The sequence below is a fragment of the Caloenas nicobarica genome, chromosome Z (assembly GCF_036013445.1).
Source record: "Caloenas nicobarica isolate bCalNic1 chromosome Z, bCalNic1.hap1, whole genome shotgun sequence".
Lineage (NCBI taxonomy): Eukaryota > Metazoa > Chordata > Aves > Columbiformes > Columbidae > Caloenas > Caloenas nicobarica.
Window position 1 is genome coordinate 5,381,976 of NC_088284.1, and position 23,610 is coordinate 5,405,585.

The 23,610-nt window shown below is 36.9% G+C and overlaps 1 protein-coding gene across 1 annotated transcript in view; it reads left to right on the forward strand.

Annotated features, from left to right (window-relative positions):
* Positions 1-23,610, forward strand: part of RIT2 (Ras like without CAAX 2) — a 184,670-nt gene that overhangs the window by 70,568 nt on the left and 90,492 nt on the right. Inside the window, exon 3 of the mRNA XM_065657149.1 lies at positions 8,220-8,293. Within this exon, the coding sequence (XP_065513221.1) occupies positions 8,220-8,293 (74 nt within the window). The remainder of the gene's footprint in view (positions 1-8,219; positions 8,294-23,610) is intronic.

Sequence of the window (23,610 nt, forward strand, 5' to 3'; positions counted from 1 at the left end):
ACCCATTGTTGAATTCTCACTCTGCTCCTGGTCCTTTCTTTTTTTTTCCAAGCAAGTAATTTCACACGTTTCAGGTGTTCCACATAGAGACTAATTTATGATCTTTTCTTGTACATTCAGATACACTCAGTCTTACATGTCTCTCTGTGTTTTCATATATAGGTACATACATACCAATGAATAAACACATAAAACTATGTATATATGTATATGTCTAATCTTCTTATAACGAAGCACCTAATGGGAATGGATAAATACCAATACTTGGTGTAGTAGATCTGTTGACATGTTGCATCAGAATATTGAGTTGGAACTGAAGCACAAGAACTATGATGCATCCAAGTCAACAGCATGAAGACGTTCACTGTGCAGAGGGCAAGCAACAGTGGAGAAGGTGTTTCTTGTAGTCAGTATTTTTATGAATGGTGAGTGGCTTTGATTGATTACTATGGAGAATTTGCTACCATGAATGAAGACTGAATATGTTATGTTCACATATACTATTACAAGTTATTGGCACCATATAAAGAACTTTGAGTCTTTATGACAATGATCTGACAGAGTGCAAGGTGCTGTGCAACCAGAGAATGTAGCAATGAGTTTGCTCTGCTGGCCATGTGGATCAAACATTTTTTACCTTCTTTGCCTGAAAGTGGATATATTACCTTGAATTTTCTGTGCTTTTTCTCCTTGATGATGATACGTAGCTGAAAACCTCTCCTATGCAACACTTAGTGCAAGAAAATCACTCTTAATTTCAGTTCTTGAAAGCCGCCCAGACCAGTTTCCTTTTGCAACTGTTTCTTTAGTAAACATACTGATAATGATGACCCAAAGGCAGAAGACAAATCAGATTATCTGACTCAAAATTCAATTCACTCAGGTTTCTGTTAGCACAAAACCTTTTACAGAACAGGTAACATTTCTTTTTTTGTGCCTACCACAGACTAAGTGAGATTGAGTTAGTTTTGCTTCCCCTGCTTTTCAGCAGAGAATGAAAGGGTAACACAGTAATGAAACTGCAAGCTGACGTTGAAGAAGAGCTGCCTGTATATATCTATAGGTACAACTGAGGAAAAAAAAAAAAATAAAAAAGAAGAGAAAAGAAAAAGAAAAAAAAAGAAAGGAGAACAAAAAGAAGAAAGTATAGTGGATAACCTATTTGCCAATTTGGAAGGCACTGAGTGCATTTCGGGTCACTGAGAAAGCTGCCGTGTAGTACCCAATGCTAAAAATCAATCAGACTCCTTCAGCAGCTGTGTGTTATCAGTCTTGCCCTGCAGAGCACAGATCTGAAACATCAGGCAGCCCAACAAGAGGGAGAAACTTAATTTGAGAGCAGCTGTTTTAAGAGAGATACATAATGGCATTAAAAGAGAAGCACTGCAGTGAAGTGAGAGATAACCAAACAGAATATGAATTAGTCTGAGGAAGCTTTTAGTTATTTTACTGTAACCAGATGCAGATGGAGTATGGCCAATGGCAGGCAGAGCCTAGTTTAATGGAGTGAGACCGGAGTATGACAATGACTCAGTAAAAGACTACTTATAACCAATAATCAGACTTACTGGGCCTAAACTCAAATATTTATTACACTGCAATGATTCTCGTTGCTCAACAGGTAATTTAGGTTCTGTCAGCTACCAGGTATTTAGGCACCATTTTTCAGCAATGATAGCACAATCAAGTGCAGAGGTTTATTTGAGGATCTGGGTGTACTCTACTATGACTCTACTTTCTGCTGAAGTTATTAGCACTGCTAATTTCAGGACAAAATCAGCTAAAAGCTATGAAGTGTTCTGCACTTTCATTTTCAGGCTTACAGAAGTACCTTGTATTTCTATTCGCATTTATATACCTGAAACAGTAAAATATCTTATGAACACTGAAGGATTTGCTTTTATGTGCCACTGGAAATACAGATACTCTAAAACAGATCATAGTAGTTAGTTAAGAATATGTCATAATGCTGAAGAATGGCTAAATGAAGCAAATGAAGAATTGCATCTTCACTTGAAATTAATAAGGAGAGTTGGAATGTACAGCAGTAATATGCACTTGAATTTAGCAAGGCCATTTGAAAACAACATTATAGGATCTTTTCTAAAGACACATATGGCAAAGACCTTGGTTTAATATCTTGTCTGCAAATATGTTTATGATAATTTGAATGCTGAAATGAAAACTCAAAGATAGAAAGTGCTGTGTTTCTCACCATGCAACTGAGTATATAATGAATAAATGTATGATTTCCTTTTACGATAAGCACTTAATATGATTAACGCTTTGTTTTTTCTCAGATTATTTTAATTTTTTCAAGGCCTAGACTATAGACTTTTTATAAGAATAAGGCTAGCAGAGAGATACTATCTGATTTAAATACTGCTCTACTTTCCTGCTGTTCTTTCATAGAAACAGCAGAGATATTTGAAGTATGCGGTTACTGAAGAAACAGTTCCAATCTGTGGGTTTGGAAAGGCAGGGTCACTTTTCCTCTGTTCAGCAAACCATTAGCAAGATTCTTCTGTGTGGAACGATGTTGTCCGTTGCCATCATTTGTATACACAGGAGCAAGCAACTTGTGGTCTTAACACAAAACCGAGCAAACCTGAAAGATCTGACAAAACCCGAGAAAGCTAGACAAATGACATCATAATGGCAAACAGCTGAATGCTGAGAAATAAAAAGCAGAAGCACTGGAAAGAATAAGAAGTATTCTTAATTGCTGGTATAATGTAAAATTATGTAACACTAGGAGAACTGGAAATGAGATATTTAAATATCCTAGCTACTAATCTAGTATTAATTTTCCTACTTGCCTTATTTTAAAAGATACTGCCACCCACCTGAGTATTTACAGAATACAGGGCAATCAAATCTGTCAGTTCTACTATTCTAAGCTATTCATTGCTTATCATGCGTGCATAGCTCATAGGAAGGCAACCTCAGTGACTTGGTGTCCTTTTCTGCAAAATGCTGATAGCAATGCTCTCCTAAATTATAAAATGCTCATACTCTAGGAAAATAATTATATGCTAAGGGAAATTATAAGACTAATATATTTTGATGGGCAATTCCTATGGCATGCATATTATTATCTCAAATAGAAGGAGCTTATGTGTAGAAGTTGGTACAGTGGTTTAAGTCTCTGTTCATACACTCTCTTTTTATTTAAAAATTCCTTGTTGTAAATAGAAAGAGCACTCATCCAGCCAAAGACTCAAAATTATCCTATATTCATGAGCATTTCTGGATTAAAATGCATATGTATCACATAATCTAAATACACCAAGAGCTGGGTCTCCTGCTGTCTTTTTGACACACAGGGAGAACACGAGGCAGAACCCCATGTGTGGCTGACTGAGCCTGGACTTCTGCTGGTTTGGTGCCTCCTTATCGAAACAAAATATATTTTGGCTCATCTATATATGTGAGAATCTGATTTGGTTTAACTACAGTTTATAGTGTATAAGACAAAGAAGAAAGCAGAATATTTATTTTGAAAGAATATAAGCAAAATTAACAAATGGAAGACAGAAGCAGCTGACCTATATTTCAGGGACTGAAACATGTCTGTAATGCAGAGGAAAAGCCCATTACAACTCCCCTTTAAATTGTACACCATCTGAATCTATTTGTCATGAAGCAGTTACCTGCTCATAGCTGGAAAAGTGCTTTGATATATTTTTTATGAATCTAGCTTCTCTAAGATAACTGATTGCAGCACTACCTTGCATTAATTATTGTATTTCTGTCTCCAGAATAAGAAAGTTCAGAAAAGAAGATGTATTCATTTTACAAATTAAGAAAAAAAAAAAAAAAACAAAACCAAAAAAACCAGACAGATAACAAAAGGCTTAAGGATTATTTTTTCCATAATATTGCAGAGGATAATCAAATAATTAAGAAAAAAAAGTTTAAAAGTGCCTTCTGCAAAGCATTTTTTCTTGGTTTAAAAAAGATATTCAGTAAAGGAAGAAAGAATTAATAATAAAAAAGAATAGACGCTGTTCAGAGAACAATTAGAGCTCTGATATTTTTTTTTCCCTACCCTGGAAAACAGTAAATGGTCAGTAAGAATTCAAGATTCAATCCAAGTAGTATAATTGAAGTTTTTATCTGTTTTGCTTTTATTTTAATATTTGTAGGAAACAAAATTCTTAAAGAAACCCAAATTTTATATTAAAAAAAAAAAAAAATTAATTTTATTGGATACTTTAACTATCCAGTTAATATATACATGTATTACACAGATTGTAAGGATTCAGGATGTTTATTTATTTTTTCTATTTGTTACCTACAAAATGTGCATTCCTGCACTCAGTATTTGAATCATAGCTATATCTCACAGCAATATCAGTAAATTCCATCCACTATTTGTTCTTATAATACCCGATCTTTCTGCTGCATTTTACATACAGCAAAAGGTGGGACCTGACAGCCTCACAGAAAAGGAATAATATTGAACTTGATATAAGAAATATTCTCTGATTTATTGTCTGATGCCTGATTATTATTCTCTTCTCTTTTTTTGCACCTTATTTTAATTCTTTACTGAAATGACGTTTGGAGTTTGATCTTTTAATAAATGTCAGTCCTTAGAACTGTAGGATGTTAAATTCAGACACACGTGGCTTAGAAGCACCCAATTAAGTTTGAAGGGACTGTTATATTAGTATTATAAATTAATTAGATGAAAGAAAAAGTAATGTACTCAAACACTGTAAGCAGTGCAATATACAAGACAGCATTTTAAATAATGTGAATATTTTTTAAACAGAGGAGATTAGACAATGAGTTTTCTAGTGCCCCTTATGAAGAATTTCCTGCTTTATTTTACATACAGTGAGATGCTATTTCAGAGGAACATCTTCACTTCTGTTCTTCTCTCTCTACATGTAAGCAGCATGTTACTCTCAGATCTCAGAGTTTGTTTCCTTAATGTGACCACGGTGTGTATAGTGTTGCCTGAGCCATAAAGGCTAGCCACATGGTAGTCCTTTTTGAAATACTTTAGGAAGCATGCAAAGACTCCAGGTTTTCTGCTTAGCATTTTATCTACTAATAAAAGAAAAATATATTAACTGGTTCCAACACACATACATAACCAACTCTTGATCTCTGGGAGGTTGTTTCTTTCCTGGTTAATGCCTGCACCCCCTTGTATCTTACTGGGTCAAATAAAGATATTTATCTATGTAATCCCTCACTCTGCTCTATTTCCATTACTTCCTGAGGCAAAATCCCTGTATAAAAATATTAATGGTAGGCCAACACTTCCACTCGCATCTTGTCTTCTTGTTCCATACAACATGAGGTAGGAAGCACGGTTTTTAATTTATGCAATTTATGCGTTTTAATTTAATTTATCGTTCTAACTCCTGTTTCAGACAAATTCATTTTGCTAGCACCTCAGGAGACCAATCACACAGGGTAAATGACAGGAAAATGCCTCTCAAAAGTCTGGTTGTGTTTGAGCACCAAGAAGCTGATAGATCATAATTGGGTGCTATGGTATGAGAGTGTCGACATGAGATAGGGATTCCCTTGATAGATGTGGGCTTTGGGACTTCCTCTTAAGCGAGTGCTATAAGAAAAGTGGAGTTAAATATCTCATCTATTTTCCATTCAAATACAGTTTGAGAATACCCATGCTAATCACACCCCAACTTAGGCTATTTTTAAGCTTTTGTGAATTACCTGTACCATCCTGCCTTTTACGCATATGCAGTGAGAGAATATATATATCATAATGCAGTGAGACAAAGGAAAGTCATATCTCCTTCCTGTTTCATCTCCACATTTCTGGGGGCAAAGGTAAATCCTTTGAGTGAAAAAAAAAAACCAAAACCTCTTCAAAATACGGTTACCTAGCAAACCATCTAGATTCATGTACTTGGGCAATGCTCAACAGAATATGTTTCACTACCACCAACAGAAGATGCAAACACATATTAAGAATGAAAACAGGACAGTGGTTCTGGCACTTTGTAAAGCATTCTAAGGCTAGTAGTTTGAGAAATCAAAATAAATGGAAATAATACAGTGGGTTTCTATGTTCAGTGTTATCTTTGCAAGGTAAAAGGGTTATAAACATAACCTTGCTCCAGCTTTTAACAGCTGAAGCTTCACTGATTAAAGTGGCATGATGTCGGGCCACACCTGGAGTAGCTCAGCAGAGTAGTAGATGTATATACTTTACATTTACTTTCTGAAAGCTATCAGTTATATTCAGAGGCCAGTGGATCATTTAGTTGTAACTAACTTTGAACTCCTAATTCATTTCCTTAGTAAATAAGAGAGGATTTATCTACGTTCTAGCTTCATTTTTATCCAAGTTGAATTTAAGTATGCAAATATCTCTCTCCATCAACTGTTTTAAAGCTATTGCATTAAGGCTCACATTGGTCTAAGTGAAGAGAGAAACAGGACCACAACATATTGGCTTCAGAGTATCCAGCTGCAGAGCCAATAGCGCAAGCTAAATGTATGCAAGTCGTATGTTATTTATGCATGTATGAATGTAATGCAAGAAGTCACTCACCCACATCGAAATATATTAATAATACTTTATAGTATTAATAGAGTTCATATGAAGGAAATAGCATATTTGATTTTACGTATTTTCATTTTTGTTTTCATTTCTAGTTAAGAAATAATATTTTAAAAAGAAAAAAAATCTACTGCACAAATCATTGTCCTGCCATAATAGATTACTTAAACTGTAAGTAGCCTAATTCACCCTTTATAGTCCCTCTTTGGAACAGAGTTTCTTATTCAACAATCTCTAGAAAGAGATCTGCTGACTGAAACACATGCTGGTTGGAGTGCTCTGGCTTTCTCAGCAAGGCAACGTATCATACAATTAATTAAGACTGTGTGTCATCCTTATATCAATGGGATCAGGTATTTATATAAAGCAAGGACTGTGCCTAAGTAATTTGCTGAACTGAGGCCTAAAAGAAGCAGAAAAATCGTGGAGAGTACTGTATGTGATTATGTCACCAAAGACAGCTTTCCTCTGACTGCACAGGAGCGGGCTGAGTTAAGGCCATCCAGAATCCTTCATACCTGAATGTTTAAGTTTTTCCTTTGTGTAGGTAGAAAGCAGGTTTTTACATGCTTTTATAAAATGTCATATGACGCAAGATATATAATTAGGCACAAACTGGAATGTCCTGGGAATTCCAGCTACCTGCAATATAATCCCATATTGTAATCCCAATATTATATCAATAGTTATTGAAAGCGTAGTCTTGAGAGTCCCTGGCAGCCAAGGCTTGCAGGACTGAGTCTAGCCATAGGCTCAGGATGATTAATAACACTTCTTAGATGCATTAAATGCACTTGTCTGTCTTCACACCTCAATGCACAGCCAAAGCATAGTATCAGTCACCAAAACCACTCAGGCTGCTGTGCATTATTGTTTAATTAAACAAAGCAGATAATTTCCAAGACTATTTGAAGTACAAACAAGGCCGGGTATCTGAGCTCTATTTAACCTCAGGAAGAAAGTGCAAATGTTGAGAGGGGAATGGAATTGAAATGTGAAGAAAACAACATATGCAAATAGTAATTCACTTCTTCTCTTTTTCTCCTTCCAAATTTAGCTTGACAAAATCATGAGCTAAGAGAACAGTTCACCAAGCATAAGTTTTTCCTCCTCCACCCCCAGCCATGATGAGTGTGAGGACACTGATTACAGAATCTGTTTTAAAAATCCATTTGCATCCTCTCCAGACATATACAGAGGTATAATTAATTGCTCTGACATATCTGAGCCAGAAGCCCCCCTTCAGCCACAGGGAGAGTTTCCCAGCAATTTAGACATTTTTTAGCTTGAAACTACTTGCTGTAAAAGCTCTGTGGAAGTGTGATTGTGTTAAGTAAAAATCACCCTGCTGCATAGCACCAGCACAACACCTCTGAAGCTTTGTGACTTAAACACCACCTGTGGTCTGTGCTATCCTTTTAAAGAGAGGTAAATTTTCTTCTTTAAAATTTTGTTGTAGTGTAATAGAAAAGACTAGATAACTTCTTGTTGCTAATGCTTTGCAGTGATGGTAGGATTTAAAAAAATGTCTTTTTGACTTGAAAGAAAGCAAAGTTAGGTCAGACTGGAGAGCTTTTGAAAAGCTTGCTCCAAATTAGAAAAGCTATTTCATTTTCCATTTTCTGAGCCACTCTTATGCTTAACCATACTGCACTGTGTTTTTCAGAGGATGCCTATAAAACTCAAGTCCGAATTGATGACGAACCAGCCTATTTGGACATTCTAGACACTGCTGGACAGGTGAGTAGTTTCCCAATGTGAACCATTCAATCAGAGATAAAACCAAAGATTTTTAACCTCAGATATAAGGGTCACAGAGCTAGAACCAAGCTTCCTATTCAAACATAAAGGGAGCAGTGACAGAATAACATTGAGAAATTAACAAAGGAAAAGACCAAAGGACTACTTCAGTGGCATAGCATTAATTCAAAATCTGACCAGAAGAGACAGATGAATTTAATTGAGTAGAAGAAAAAATTGTTTGTTTGTATTTTCTCTTTTGTGTAGAAACATCTATCACAATCATGGAATGAATAAATACTGTTGCTGGTTTATATGTTTATCATTTCTGCTTTTCTATATATTACAGGAATCTTTTGGTCTACTTGTAGATCAAGTATTTTGTTACCGTTTTTCTCCTCCCCACGTTATATTTAGACATCAGATGCTCACCCACAAGGAAAATATCTCAATGCTAAAAGTAACACACAGTATACATATAACGTGTATATGCACGTGTGAGCATCAGCCAGAGAATTAAGTTTCACATACAGTAAGGCAAATACATAAATAAATAAATAACCAGTTAAATACAATAATTTATTCTAACTGATTCAGTTCATCTCTTTTCCATCTCAAAATGTTTTTATTGTTCAATCAAAATGTTTCAGCTGGTTGATTTTTTCCTGAGGTATGCATCATGTTGTGTTTGAAGGCTTTGGTAGTTTGTGAGTTTCAATAACGTATGTGCACCTTGTACAGCAATGAGTCAGCCAGCAAGGACAGCAGATCCTTAAGACAAACAAACAAACAAACAACAACATATATAAGCCCAGAAACCTTGATCTCAGCTTCCCAAATGTCTGAATGCACTTTACATGGGCACTGCAAAGGTGGGAAATGCACTCTGCTGCCAGGAATTTGAACAGCATCAAGTTATATAAATTGAATGTAGTTCAGGGTGATTGTGGTGTGAGTTTTACATGTGAATGAAATATAGGCCAATTTCAAAGTGAACTCAACCCCATTTCAGGAATCAAAAGATGCCCTGAATAACCCTTTCTTGACCTAAAGTTTTACAGTCTCAGCAGTTAAACAGTGATTTGCTGCAGAGTCTCCTGTGAAAGTGTTTGATTCTCCAGAAAATTTAAGCTACATTTTAAGGCATGTCCCCAAAACTATGAATTTAATTGACCTAGAATTTATTATTATAACAGGTACAAGAACTTTCTTATACATAATAGTCCTAGCATAGCTTCAGTAATGATTTGGCTGGTGAAAAGAAGAAACATCATGGTTGTTACTCAATACATCTGAAAATACCTGTACTTCTCCTGGAGAAGAAAAGCAGCAGCCTCTGCTCTCTCAGGAAGCCTGAAACTAGTAACTTCAGCCTTGTATCATCACTAGTACACAGTCATTAGGGAAATTGCATCTCCAGTTGTTTAGTCTTTTAAGGCTTTATGTGCTAGGGACCTCCTGTGTTATCCTTCAATACAGTTCATTGTCTACGTCTATTTCATTCTACTCCTAAACTCCCTTTAGTCATATGTTGTATAGTTAAAATGCTAAAAGTAAAGTACTTTCTTACTCTGAGTTGAAATGACGAATCAGTTTTGTGTCCAGCTTTTTGCTAATGGAAAGAGGAACAAAGTGCTATACAGGATGTACTAATCTTCATAGGTGTGTTCCTAATGTGCTGTGGAGACTCTGAGAGAGTGTAGGAGTTAAACTGTGCCAACCATAGAAGAGAGTACAGTAGGTACACTGCTCCTTGCTTTGTGCTCGTGCTCACAGATCTGTGCAGAGAAGGTGAGCTACCTGATACTAAATTTGCATTAGTAATGCAAATATTATTTATACAAAGGAAAAAAAAAACAGCTTAAAATCAAAGCAAAGAATGGATGATGAGTGAAACAAAAATGGAGAGTGTGCTTTTATTTTGAGCTGGGGAGTAGTGTGTTGCAAAAACCAAGAGGAATAATTTCTTCTACTTTGATTTTTTTCCCATTTGTTTTTGTTACTAGAAACATAAAAGTTTGTGTTGTTGATTAAAGAAAAAAAATAGAATCAGATACTGAGATTTTCATTCTCTTCCTAAGCCCCACCATAATCAAACCCCCATTTTTTTTAAGTAACAGAAAAAGTATTTTTAAAATATATTTTCATTTTGTGTCAGCTTCTTTTAAAATAAAAAAAAAATGGAGCACAACCATCCATTCTTTTAAACACTTTTTTTTTTTTGGATTTAAGAACAAGGAAAAATATGCCTATGCACTGGCCTTTAAAATAGTTAAAATATTATCTTTTCCAATTTAAAGAAAGGTCATCTTTTATCAATCACGTTCCCTTCTAGGAAAAATTTCCCACAAAGCGGTATCATTTCTTCATGATATTTTGTTTTTGATCATATTAAAAATCTAGAAGAATACCTCTTTTTTAATTGGGAGAAGGAGATTAGCCCATACTATGAATTTTAGTAGAACTAACAATTGTAAGATAAGAGAAGAAATCAGAATGATACAAACAGCAAAAGCTGGTGAGAACAGTACTAGAGAAAGGTTGGAGAATTTAAATTTTGTTTCAACAATGGACCGATATTACAGGCCCATGTCATGTAGTGACCACGCAATAAAATGTGGTACTGAGATCTTACAGGAAGTAGAGACCTGTGGCAGCAGCACCACAGTCTGCAGATACATCAGCCCAGGATGTTGTACAGCCTGAGTGTAGTTCTTCTACCTCAAGATCCAGGTTGAATTGATACAAGAAAATCTCTGCTTTAGATTTCCCTCTTCTTCTAATGAAAACTGTCATCACTGAAACATGTCTCAGTGTATCTGTGCTAGGAAGCTCTTCCCACATTCTTAAACCTCTATTTTTCAGAAACAGCCCATTCTAAGTATCTTGGATTTAGCTGCTTGTTTTTGCAGATGTCTTGGAATTTGTTTCCTCCCTATCTGCACTACACAGTTCCAGGATAAATCAAGACCTAATCCAGCTTCCATTGAAGTCAATAGCTAAAAAAGCCTCTTTCCTCACAAGAGGTTTGATATTTTTCTCACTGAGGTTCAGACTGAAATGCTACCTTGACTTTGGTGACTCAGGTTAAAAATCCAAAGCACTCAGTTATGTTGATGATGTGTTCTGATGGTATCTTGCTGGGTTTTGTGTTAAAGTAGCGATGGTGTTACAGCTTCCAAATCATGTAGTGGCATTCTCACAGTCATAAATACTTCGTCATCAACCTTGAGTAATGGCTTTAATCACTTTGGAAGATCAAGGAGTTAAAACTGTAATTCTTCCCCATTTGGGAAACACAAGAAGTCAATAGAAAAAATGACTGAAGTTAATGTATTTTGTTGTTGTTCTAGAGAACACATTTCACCAAACATGCTTTTCCTTTCTCTGCTGTACCTTTACATTAATTGAAAATTTCAACACTGACCAAATATTGGGATTTATTAATAATTAGTATAGTTCTTTATTTTTAAGTGCAGAGTTTAAAATTAACTTTCTATTTCATACCTGAAACTGGAAATTAATAATTGATATTTTAACTGATGTATATGTATTTACAGCACTAAAAACATAGATGGTGCTTCAGAAATACATTTCTGGTTCTCAACTTTCTGAAGTTAAAAAACATTCAAACAAAATGAAAATCAGAAACATGAATTAACTATTAGTATCACTCACCTAATTATTTGTTTTCTTATTCTCATGCTTATACATAGGCAGGCACCATTAAAGATGACAGATTTCTCCTTGCAGGAAGGAAACTGATGTTCCACAAACACTGGATATGTATTTTCTACATCATTATTTGTTTTCTAGTGCTCTCCCAATACTGTTTTTCCACTGAAGATACAACAAGAGGAACATTAATGTACGTAGGGCTGGTGTAAGTAGTTCTGCTTTACAGAAATCACTACCCCCACTTTTCACCACCTACTACACCTGCCAGCAGGCCAGTCTGTCTTTGCTCACCACAATCAACTTCAGACAGAATAAGGTTACGTTTACCTCAGAGAGTTTCAGCAACAGGTTTTGCTGATGTAGCTGTTCACAGCCAAACTGACATAAACTGCACTTACTTGAGCAGTTCCTACCATAAAGCTTGAAAACGTGGCATGCAAGAAGACATAAAAGAACAAAAAATTAAAGTTGGTTTTCTTTTTCAACAGCACAACTGAATGTAGAAGACACGTAACCTTAGTCTAACGTTTGATTCTAGAAGCTATCAATAATACCTTTGGTCCTTCTTTGACTGGAAGTTCTCTTCTTAAACCAATAGCTTTCTTTCTGTACCTACATTTCAGTTAAAGTAAAACAAAAGAGCAAATAATAATAATAATGTATTTAAAAAATGTAAAACAAACAAACAAACCCATCAGAGTAAATGTGAGATTGAACTTCAGGAGGAATTTTATTTAGTTAGCTTTTAACCCTCGAGGCTAGCTACAATTTGGCATGTGGAGTAAATAATACAACCTTAATGGAAATCTGCAAATACAAACTATTATTTGTAAAGATATCTTGAGCTTCCTTGTTCAACCATGTTCATAGCATATTTTTTAAGTAACTCTACCCTGAAATTCATCTGTGTTCCTCTCTCTGACCTCTATGGCTGGGAGAGGTTTTAGGGTGGAGGTAGTTCTGGGATTTCCCTTTTCTTATCCAATGTGTCATAAACCTAGTCTGCTTTTACATATATTTGATTTAAACGGGTGTAAACTATTTAATTTGCAGGAAACTTGTGGGTGCAAATGAAAGGACATTCAGACAGCAAGCCCATTATTCTGTGTTTATTTCCCTTCACAATTGTTCTCAGAGACTGACAACACCTAGCTGCTCCAGCCGTGCACAAAAAGCCTCCACACAGAGTCATACAAACCTTCTGTTCACTCATTTGTTCTTTCTCACTCTCTTTTCTGATTTAAAAATACATTGCTACTTCTGTAGTCCAATTCGAATTCCTCCTCGAGCATACACAATAGTTATCTCTCCTGCTGTATTTATAAACTGTTGACTGACAGAGATTTTATTCTTGTCACAGCTTTGCTTCTCATGACACATTACCCAACTTCACGACAAACGTTAAAAGAGCATAAGACGGCATTCCCTTCACCAAAACCCCATCTGAGGCAACCCTGTGTAAAAAAGACAAACTTGTTTTCAGACACAGAAAAATGGATTTCTGTACCTGTCAGTGAGACAGTACATTTCAAATTATTGCACTAATTTTTACTTGCTAAAATGTGAGCTTTTTATGATAAACTTAGCACACCAGTATGTTTCCCAGGCATGAGTCAGGCACTTGAAAAATTGGCCTTAAAGTGTGATGGCATGCCATTTCAGGGATATTTTCCTTTGTCTGGGGCTGTGTGCACATGAATTAATTTCCAAGCAGACACTTTTCAACCTGACAACAACAGTGCGCTCTGTAGTGAAATCCATCTCTCAAATTGCTAGCAAATCACAGGACGTGTTTATCCTGCCAGCCTCCAGGACTATGATTTTTGCCCCGTGCTTCAAGCTTTGAAGAGGAACCATATTAGTCCCAAGAGCCCTTCAGATAAACACTCTTTCTCAGACTAAACACTATAGTCTTATGACTCACTCAGGCTGTTATCCGAGATCCTTCTGCTTATTATCTAAACATGTTGCTCTAATCCTGAATCAATGGAAGTAAAATTTCAAACTACATTACTGCACCTTATCTCAAGGAAATGTAAAGTGTCTTTTTGGTAGTAATTATATTTTAATGGGCCTTTACAGCGTGTTCTTTTAAGGGGAAAATAATTTTAGTGCACTTTCCACTAGGTACTATAGTCAGTAAATGAAATCCAATTTATTTTTAAAGCATAGTGATAGTGAACTAAATAGCAACCATTAACACAGTGTATTAAGTGAAGAAAATTAATTTTATTTTTTATACGTTGTTTCACAGGCTGATGGTGACATACAGAGAAAGTCAAACCATAGCACAGAAAATTTGGTGGATTCTCAACACAAGCTGTTCTGTAGGAACAACTAAACTCTCACCCATGATCCAGTCATTTTATTCAGGAATGGTCAGATTTTGAAGAAACATTTATTTGGCACAGATACTGAGTGAAAAAAAAAAGAAGTTCCAGTAAATTATAGATGAAATTGCAGACCTGACTCCAACATCCTTCAAATTACGGGCAAAATATTATTTGTCTACAGTGGAAAAAGATCTAGACATATACTGTCAAAAAGAGAGTGTATTAGTCTAGCAAGAACAGGCAAGAAGCAATTAAGATTCCCAACTTTCTTTCCCGTCCCTGTCAATGAATGAATGATGGTGCAATAAAGGATGCATCAGTTTGTATTTCTAGGTCTGCATTTATCTTGCTGACAAACAGGTGCAATAACATGTTGCAGGGATCAGACATTTAGGGTGAACGTTGGGGTTTATTGAGTCTACCGATAGCGATTTCCTGCCCCTCACTACCATTCCACTTCAGTAGAGTAAATGCTAGCGGTTCTGTACTGCAGATGCAGGAATACTTTCCAGTGTTATATTTTCTTTTTCAAAATATTCTTCTTTTTAATCTTGAAATGCTTTCTCTCATTTTGTTTTTTGTCTTTCTTTAATTAATAATTTCCAAAAATAAATAACAAATGATACTGCCAAATGTTTGATTAATAACTTTCTAAATAAAATAAGAACATTTAAAAGAAAATACTTATTACACATTCTGATAAAGGTAGCAAAATGCTTTTTTCTTCTTTGTAGTACTTTTTTTCTCTCTTTGTGTATGTGTGTGCGTGTTCTAGTGTTCATTGTTGGAACACACTTAACTTGTGTGGTTATACTTCATCTAGGTCCTCCACAAAACTGTAATTATGTAAATTTATCTTTTCTTCTGACATTACAAACAGTATTGTATACCTTTTTTTCCCATTTTTGAATGGCACTGAAGCCCTTTGTAGTTGCTTCCAGCAGAAGCTGCCCATGCTCTTAAATGTGTCCTGATTTCTTTTTATATATGTAACTGTCCTAGATAACCTCACTAGGAATTCCATTTTAGAGAGGTTTATATACATAAAGCTCCTTGTTACTAAGCAGCTTTGAAGAGACCAGGAACTCCAGTGGACAGAGTTCTGTTTTCTACCTGTACCAATTTTCACAAAATTCATATCAAAAAGATATTTCTAGAACTAAAATCTTGGCTTGCATGCTGAGAAAACTACCCCAAAATGAGCCCAAAGCATTGTGGTGAATGGAGTTAAATCCAGTTGGTGACCGGTCATGAATGGTTGTTCCCCAGGACTCCGTGCTGGGACTAGTTCTGCTTAATATATTTATGATCTGGATGAAGGGATTTAGTGCACCCTTAGTAAGTTTCCAGATGACATCAAATTGAGTGGGAGTGTTGATCTGCTGGAGGGTAGAAAGGCCATACAGAGGGATCTGGACCAGCTGGATCATTGGGATGAGGCCAATTGTATGAGGTTCAACAAGGCCAAGTGCTGGATCCTGCACTCGGGTCACAACAACCCCAGGCAATGCTACAGGCTCGGGGAAGAGTGGTTGGAAAGTGCCTGGGAGAAAAGCATGTGGGGGTGTTTGTCAACAGCAGATGAGTATGAGCCAGTAGTGTGCTCAGGTGTGCTCAGGTGTGCTCAGGCCAAGGAGGACAACAGCAACCTGGCTTGTACCAGCACTAGTGTGGCCAGCAGGACCAGGGCAGTGATTGTCCCCCTGTACTGGGCACTGATGAGGTTGCACCTCGCATTGGGACAGGCTGCCCAGGGAAGTGGCTGAGTCATCGTCCCTGGAGGGCTTTAAAAGGTGTGGAGATGAGGTTCTTAGGGACATGGTTTAGTGCCTGAGTTAGGTTAATAGTTGGATTCTATGATCTTGAAGGTGTCTTCCAACCAAAATTATTCTGCGATTGTATTAACCTATATGTAACAGCACTGCCTGGTGCCATTTGAACTGACAATAACAAATGACCAAGAGAAAGGTCTTTTGCAGAGTGGGGTATTAACGCTTCTCAGGAAAAGTGGATTGTCCCAAAGAACTGTAATTTAATAAAACTTATCTGTTTTTTATGCTGTTCTGTAGCTGCTAGATACTCTACTAATATATTGCATGGCTGTGTCTCCAGAAAAAGAAAAAAAAAAAAAAAGAAAGAGAGAGAGAAAATAGAGAGTATATAGTACATAGACCTCTGAATCATCCAGACCTTTCAACTGCAAAACTGTATGAGACATCTGGCAAGGAGACACTTTCTAAAGATGTTGTTGTCTTTTCATAGTAGCAGGAGGGAGCTAGAAGAACCTTTCAGGCTTTTTTTAAATTTTGTTTTCAACGAAAGTCATCTTTCACAGCTGAAGTTCCAATAGTTGTGTACCAGAACCTGAAAGTGGCATCTCCCTCCCACCAAAACATGAAAACTGAACAGAAAAATTAAATATCAGTAAATGTTGAACTCCATTGCTGGTCACCTCTCCTTTATAATCTTAGGAATGTTATTGCATCAATGTAGATTTTTAAAAGAGGAAATGAAGAGCAAAGTAGAAATTAAAGAGAATAGTTAGTGAAAATACAGAGCACTTTGTTTTTTTTTTTTTAAACTGGATGGATTTCAGAGATGTATTTTTCTTATTTTCATATGATCAAACCTGCATATTTTGCACACATCTTTGTGCCTGCTTTTATATTGTGTCTAATGGATGAAAAGAATAAGTTGATGCCACAGGAGTTCCATGTCGTTATCAGGGCACCGGGATGATGTGAAACAAGCCATCCTAAGGAGTAATCTTTTATTTTAAAAATACAAAACCCAAAAGCTTAACAGTAGCTGCATCACCTGTACCTGTGTAAGAAATCAAATATTCTCTTACTTACAGTAGAGTACTTGAGTAACACCTTGGAACAAGCTGAAGAAGTCAGACTCCACTAACTTTCAAGATTGCAGATGAGTTGTGTCCTTGTATTGGACAGTCTTGGCAGATATCAAAAGCTACTCAGCATCTTTCAGGATCTATTGATCTAACCTATATACCTCATGACTAAAGTTTTGGAGCTCCCTCTTTGTCCTCACAGCTTTTTTTTTTTCCTTAATAATGAAAACTACACCCCCATTTTATAGGCCGACACAGAGGTTATGCATCTGAAAACAACTTCATTTCATCTGCCACTGGGTATCATTTGCCCCACCAGAAGTGAATTAGCTTCAGTTATACTATTACTGATTTACTTTAAAGCCTAGCTATCCTAGTGATGGATCTCGATGAAATTTTCAGTGTATCTAGAATATATGAAGTGATGATCAACTCCATAAAAAGATGCACATTTTTTTGAATTATTAGAGAAGAATTAGTCCCACTGAACATCTTTGAGTGCAAGATAGCTGCATTTCACGTGAAGGTACCTTAAAAACATTTTGTGAACTGGTCACAGTTGAGGTGACACATGTTCCTGCTTTTTCAGCTGAGTCTCTGTTCCCACAAGACCCCAGAAGGTCACTGGAAGTGGTGTTGCAGTGCTGCATAGATGCCAATCCAGTTGACCCTCTCTGTGCGTGTAAAGCCACCTAGCCATGTCACCTGTGCTAGAAACATCAGTGCAGATGCAAAGAAAAAAAAGAACAGTGGGATCTCCTTCAAACAGCAAGAAATCTGTAAGTCACAGAGACATGACAACTTAGTCCTTTTGTGTCACAGGTTAATACTATATTTTAACATTTTAAGGGACACAAAATCTATGCAGCTACAACACAGCTATTTTACATTCATCTTGGTGATGATTTACATAGTGTCCAGGAAGTACAACCCTCAGATAAACACTGAGCTAAATTTCACTGACATAAATGAGCTCACAATTTATTAAAGGCTACGAAAGACTAAAAAAGCCACCCTGCAGGTTGTTTGCTTCTTCTTTTCCCTGTCTTCACTTTCTTAGTTCAAATTATATCTCTGGTGATGAGTAGGGCACAGGGGAGGGAAGAGGAATAACTATGTTGTGGAATTTTTAAGGTAAGCACACTTGTTATGGAAGTCATCATGACAGAATACATATGCAAGCCAGAATATCATTTGCAGTCATTTATCACAGCAATGAGGTGTCTGACTCCATAGCCTCTTGCTTCACTTCTGCAAGATTGCGCAAGCCTCACTGGGGAAGATGGCAAGTCTGCAATCCCCATGTAAGCTGACAAGAGCTTGTTTGAATCCCTGGCGAGCCCTTGCTTGCAGCTGCAGTCATTACCTCTTCACTAGTGGGTTGTTGTCTTTTTTGTTTGCCTCTGTTGTTTACTAAAATGTAATTACCGAGCTATTAATTCTTTTCCTTTACCATTTACGATGCATTTGTGATAAAAGGTGAAAATTGTCTTTATTCTTTCTTGCATACCAATGAGGAAGGAGGAAAAGTAGTATACAGTGCACAATAAACTAAATGCAGTTGGGGGTTTTAGTGGTACTTAAAAACAAAGATTGCTTCAGTGCCTGCATTTAGGAGAAAATTACTAAGGTGTTTATCCCTAGGAGAGAAGCCATTAGCATTAGTATGAAGGAAAAAGACAGTTCTCTGAGTTAGGGAGTGTATCACTAAAGCATTTTTACTGGCATTGTGGAGAATTGATGTGGTGATTTCATCCATATTTTGGGGTGAATGAAAAGTAGATATAATCTCCCAGGTGATGGTCTGCATATTTTCATTACTGTATATGGCAAACCACCTTTAGAAGAGCAGTGTTAATAAGGTTAACAAAAGCACAGTATATATCATCACCTGAAGGCAGAAGGGCAATTAGAGTGGGAACATGGGGAGCATCAGTGCAGAGAAGCTACTTCTGGAGGGAGGGTCTGAGTGCCAGCACAGGTTATTTAGTAGTTCCTTAGTGAGAAAGAAAGGCACTGTGTGATGCTGGTTTTTTGAAGTCCTGACTTATTTTATTTGAAAATGTCCTCATTTGTCTCTTTTTTTTTTTCCCCCTTTCTTTTTTATTTCTCTTTACTTATTTTTTCTATCAGGCTGATGTGGTTCAATCTTACTTTTAAGCCAGCCATTATGAAGAACAGTGTGTGAATACAGAATAGCAAATGCATAAAAAATGTTCTGCTGTTAACAAATAGGGCAGTGCAATAGTGACCCTTCAGTATCCAGGGTGTGATGGGACATCTACACCTGCCTTTCATAAGATTTAATCTTGCAAGGTCTGTGATTGTTGAGCAATATCAGACATGACGGGGTGAAGTATCACAGCTCCAAAGAGAAGGGGAACTTGAATCTTTAAACCCATGTGGTGGAAATGACATAAATTCACAAGTGATGAAAACCGATTCTGTCCCACAACGATTTAAAGAAGTCAGTAATCAAACTAACTTCACAAACTGGTAATTTTCAGAGAGGGTGAAAATTTAGACATATCACTTCAAGGTCTCAGATTCCTCTGAATGAAGATGAGACCAAGATCCTCATGAATCAGTCTGATATAGTTACTCAGATTAAGAAATAAAGTCTTTATTTTTAATTGATTCATTCTTTATATTCAGGACTGCAAAGGTTCCTGATGTCTCTGCAGTAGACAGAGATTAAAGATGTATTAACCAGTGTGAAGGAATTCACCTCTTTCCCTGCAGATACAATAGTCTTCAGAAAGGATCTTGGACTGAGGTCTAGTGTAATAACAGCTGCTGTCGGGAACTGAATACATCTTTCTAGAGGGAGCAGGCTGATATCAAAGAATACAAATGCAGGGGAAGGGTAACAGAAGGAAACTACTTCAGAAAGTTTTTGGCCAAAATTTTGAGAAAATTAGAGATGTAAGACTATGCTCGCATTTCATATTCAGTGCGAGTCTAATCAAGTTTCTTAGATTTCAAACCATACATTCAGTTGACTCACTCAGCTTGGACCATCCTCCTGCCCACAGGCAAGGTCTTGAGGTGCCCCGTGTCAATCAATCTAGGTGAGCTTATCTGCTCCATTTCCAGAGTGTACACTGACTCCCAGAAAAGCCTGTAAATCAACAGCTAAGTAATGCTGGTATTTGTCACAAACGTGAAAAATCATATCTGGCTCTTCCAGCAAATATAATCTGTCATGAAAATTCTCCTTCTTCCTGTCTGTTTCTCATTCCAGGTAAATGAGCTTAAGGAGGAGAAGGAGTGGCCAGATTAATAGACACCAATTTAAATTGGATTGATATTGTTGCTGCTGGTTGTCCTCTAAATTATAGATTAATTTTGGTATCTATCTCAGGTTTTACTGGTACAGTCTCAGAGTTAAGAAAAGGTTATAGATTTTGTACAATGTGGAGTTCATAATATTGCCTGAGAAGGCTGTCAGATTAAGTTCAGAAAGACATTAGTCTGCTAGGAACATAGACTGCATCTTTTATGTTATCTTTATACTGTTCCCATCACTGGTGATGTGCATTTTGTCCCCAGTACAAATTCACAGAAGGAAAGGGATATTGCTGGTTTATAACAGAAGCAATTATTCCTTCCTGTAATTATAAGGCTTGAGACACTGACTGATCATTAATCAAGGGACTGATTATAATAATAATCCACTTCCACTGCAGGCTTATGGGCTAATTCTCGTTTATACTAATCCCATTTTGAACTGTTCCTGGATTGTTATTAGAGCAGGCAAAAAGGATTGTGAGAGAGAGATTTGATGTACAACCAGAACAGTGTGGAGATTTGATACAGAGAAGAATCGGTCCCTGTCCTCCAGTATTTAAGCCAGAGCCACTACATTTTCTTTGGTCTTTATCTGAGCTGTTATTCAGCTCCCTTCCTCCCAGGGATGTGGCAGATGGTTTAGGCTGGCACAGGTGGCTGAGTACCACTTGCTGCAAACTTTTCTTTATCTTTGGCTATATAATTGCTTTTGTTGTTGCTGTTCACAAAGGATGGCTGGAAATACAAGCTAAGAAAAAAAGAGAGTGTGAAGTGATGTTGATATTGTTCAGTACTTTTTTGTTTCCTGTTCTGTTGTTGCTGGAAACCTATAGCTGGTGTGTGCTGGAATCCTGCAAGCAAAGGCAACAGGTTTGAACTCTGACTTCTGTGATGGAAAAAGCTTATTATCTCCTAGTGTAACTTAACCCATCCTGAGGGGATGCTGCATTTCCCACTGCTGAGTGCTGTGAAGGGAAAAATCCTCCATTGTTTTCAGGCACTTATTGTCGTTTAACCTGGCAGGCAGCTGAACGCCACACAGAGCCATTTGCTCATGCCCCACCCCAGTGGGATGAAGGATACAATTGGAAATAAGGTAAACCTAGTGGGCCAAGATAAAGATAGTTTAAAAGGACAGAAAAGGAAAACAATAGTAGTAACAATTGTCATAGTAACAATAATAAAATAACATATAAAATGAGTGATGCACAATGCAATTGCCCACCACTCAGTGACTGATGTTCAGCATGTCTCCGAGCAGTGCTTCACTTGGCCATCCTCCCCCAAAATGTATACTGAGCATGATGTCATATGGTATTGAATATGCCTTTGTCCAGCTTTGGTCAGCTGTCCTGGCTGTGCCACTTCCCTTCTTCTTGTGCATCTGGCATGGCATGAGAATCTGAAAAGTCCTTGGCTACTTAGCAACAACTAAAACATCACTGTATTATCAACATTATTCTAATTCTAAATCCAAAACACAGCACTGTAACAGTTACTAAGAAGAAAATTATCCCAGATGAAATCAAGACAGCACCAGATACTACATCCTCTTGACTTTTCAAACTCTGTTGGAAATAAACCAGCCTATTAGAAACTAAGTGAAAAGATTAAAATGAAGACAAAGACAAGCTTTATTATCCAAATGTGTGAAGGATATGACTGGTTGAGGACTGTGGTTGGTATTGTAGACCTCAGAGGCTGGCATTGGTATTTAGTCTCTGTTGAGGCAGTGAGAGAGGTAAGAAGGAAATTCATCCTTGGTATCTTAAACACTTCTTTGAGAATGGGTTGCATTATACTCATTTTCTCTCTCTCCTGACTGTAGCTACAGACTTGAAGCCTGATTTAGAATAGGTGACTACCTCTTCCGTGGCAGAAACCAGGTGAAACAAGTTGCGTCATCTAGATTAGTAGTGGTATTAGAGGGGGCTATAGCATATAGTATCCACTCAACTTCCTATCTAGATGCTTTCTCATTTTAAATGTAACTGCTGCAGGTTTCTTGCTGCTTGCCTTTACAAATAAGCTTTTGAAAGCTATTTACATCTGCTGCCTTCCCCCCACCCAAAAAAAAAAAAAAAAAAGAAAAAAGAAGTCTGAAAAAGTAGTAAAAACCAAATAATTATCACAGCACTTCTCACCAGTGTGGCAAATATATTTCAGGGGTAAGAGAAAACAAAAGCACACCCTATGACAAGCAGTGCCAGGTGAATTATATGTAACCCCAGTAAAGCCAACTCTGATGTTTATAAGTGAGGTAATTTATTAACAGAGAGATAAGGGAGGGTTGCACTTTGGCTTTAAAAACCAAACAGAAATATTTGTTGCTAAAAGTACTCTTTGTCCATATTGGTAAAAACTTTCCTAAAATAGAAGAAATTCTCAACTTTTTTGTAACCAAAAATTCAACGACGTATTTTCACATACTTCTGTTGTTATGTGGTCATTACTTTTCTTTCTCTCATTTTCTTTTTGAAAGATTTGTTTTTCCTCACTGAGTTTCCTGTGTCCTTCTTATTCATTTTACCCTTGTTTGTTCATTGCCACCCATGAACAATATCTTACCTGTTTCCAGGAATTTACCCTCCCCTCCTCCAGTGTTCACTAGAAATGTAAAAAAACCCTTTCTAATAAGACTGACCCCTGTGGTAATCAGGGAGACAGCTTTGATTAAGAACATCTGTTAGCAGATTCCTGTTTCTAAAGTCAAGCAGAACATAAGACAAGAAGATATAGAAAGTGGCATTTCTCAAACTGTGAGGCTGGCCTCCCTGGGGAGACTCTGACCTCTTCCAGACATACAAGCCAAGATCATAATAAAAAAAAAACAGACATCAAAATGTGTGGAGGGTGTGTGTAGTTTGAAAAACATGACACCTTTATTTCTGAGGTGTCTTTAAATTTCTAAGCACTATACTTCAGAGGAGTGTGGAGAAGGATGGCACTTCTAAGTGTCGCACCCTGTTTCCTCCTTGAACACATCACAACACAATGAAAATGAAGGGACAGATACGGTGACCCACTGCTCACTGCCTGTGTCCTTTTTTTTTTTTCATTAGTTCTTCCCCCTCTTTTTCTCTTATCATTTTGGGGCTGACAAGGCCTTCTATTAGCAATGCATAACATGGGGAACCAGGAGAATTGGCTTCAGTTTTTAGTTC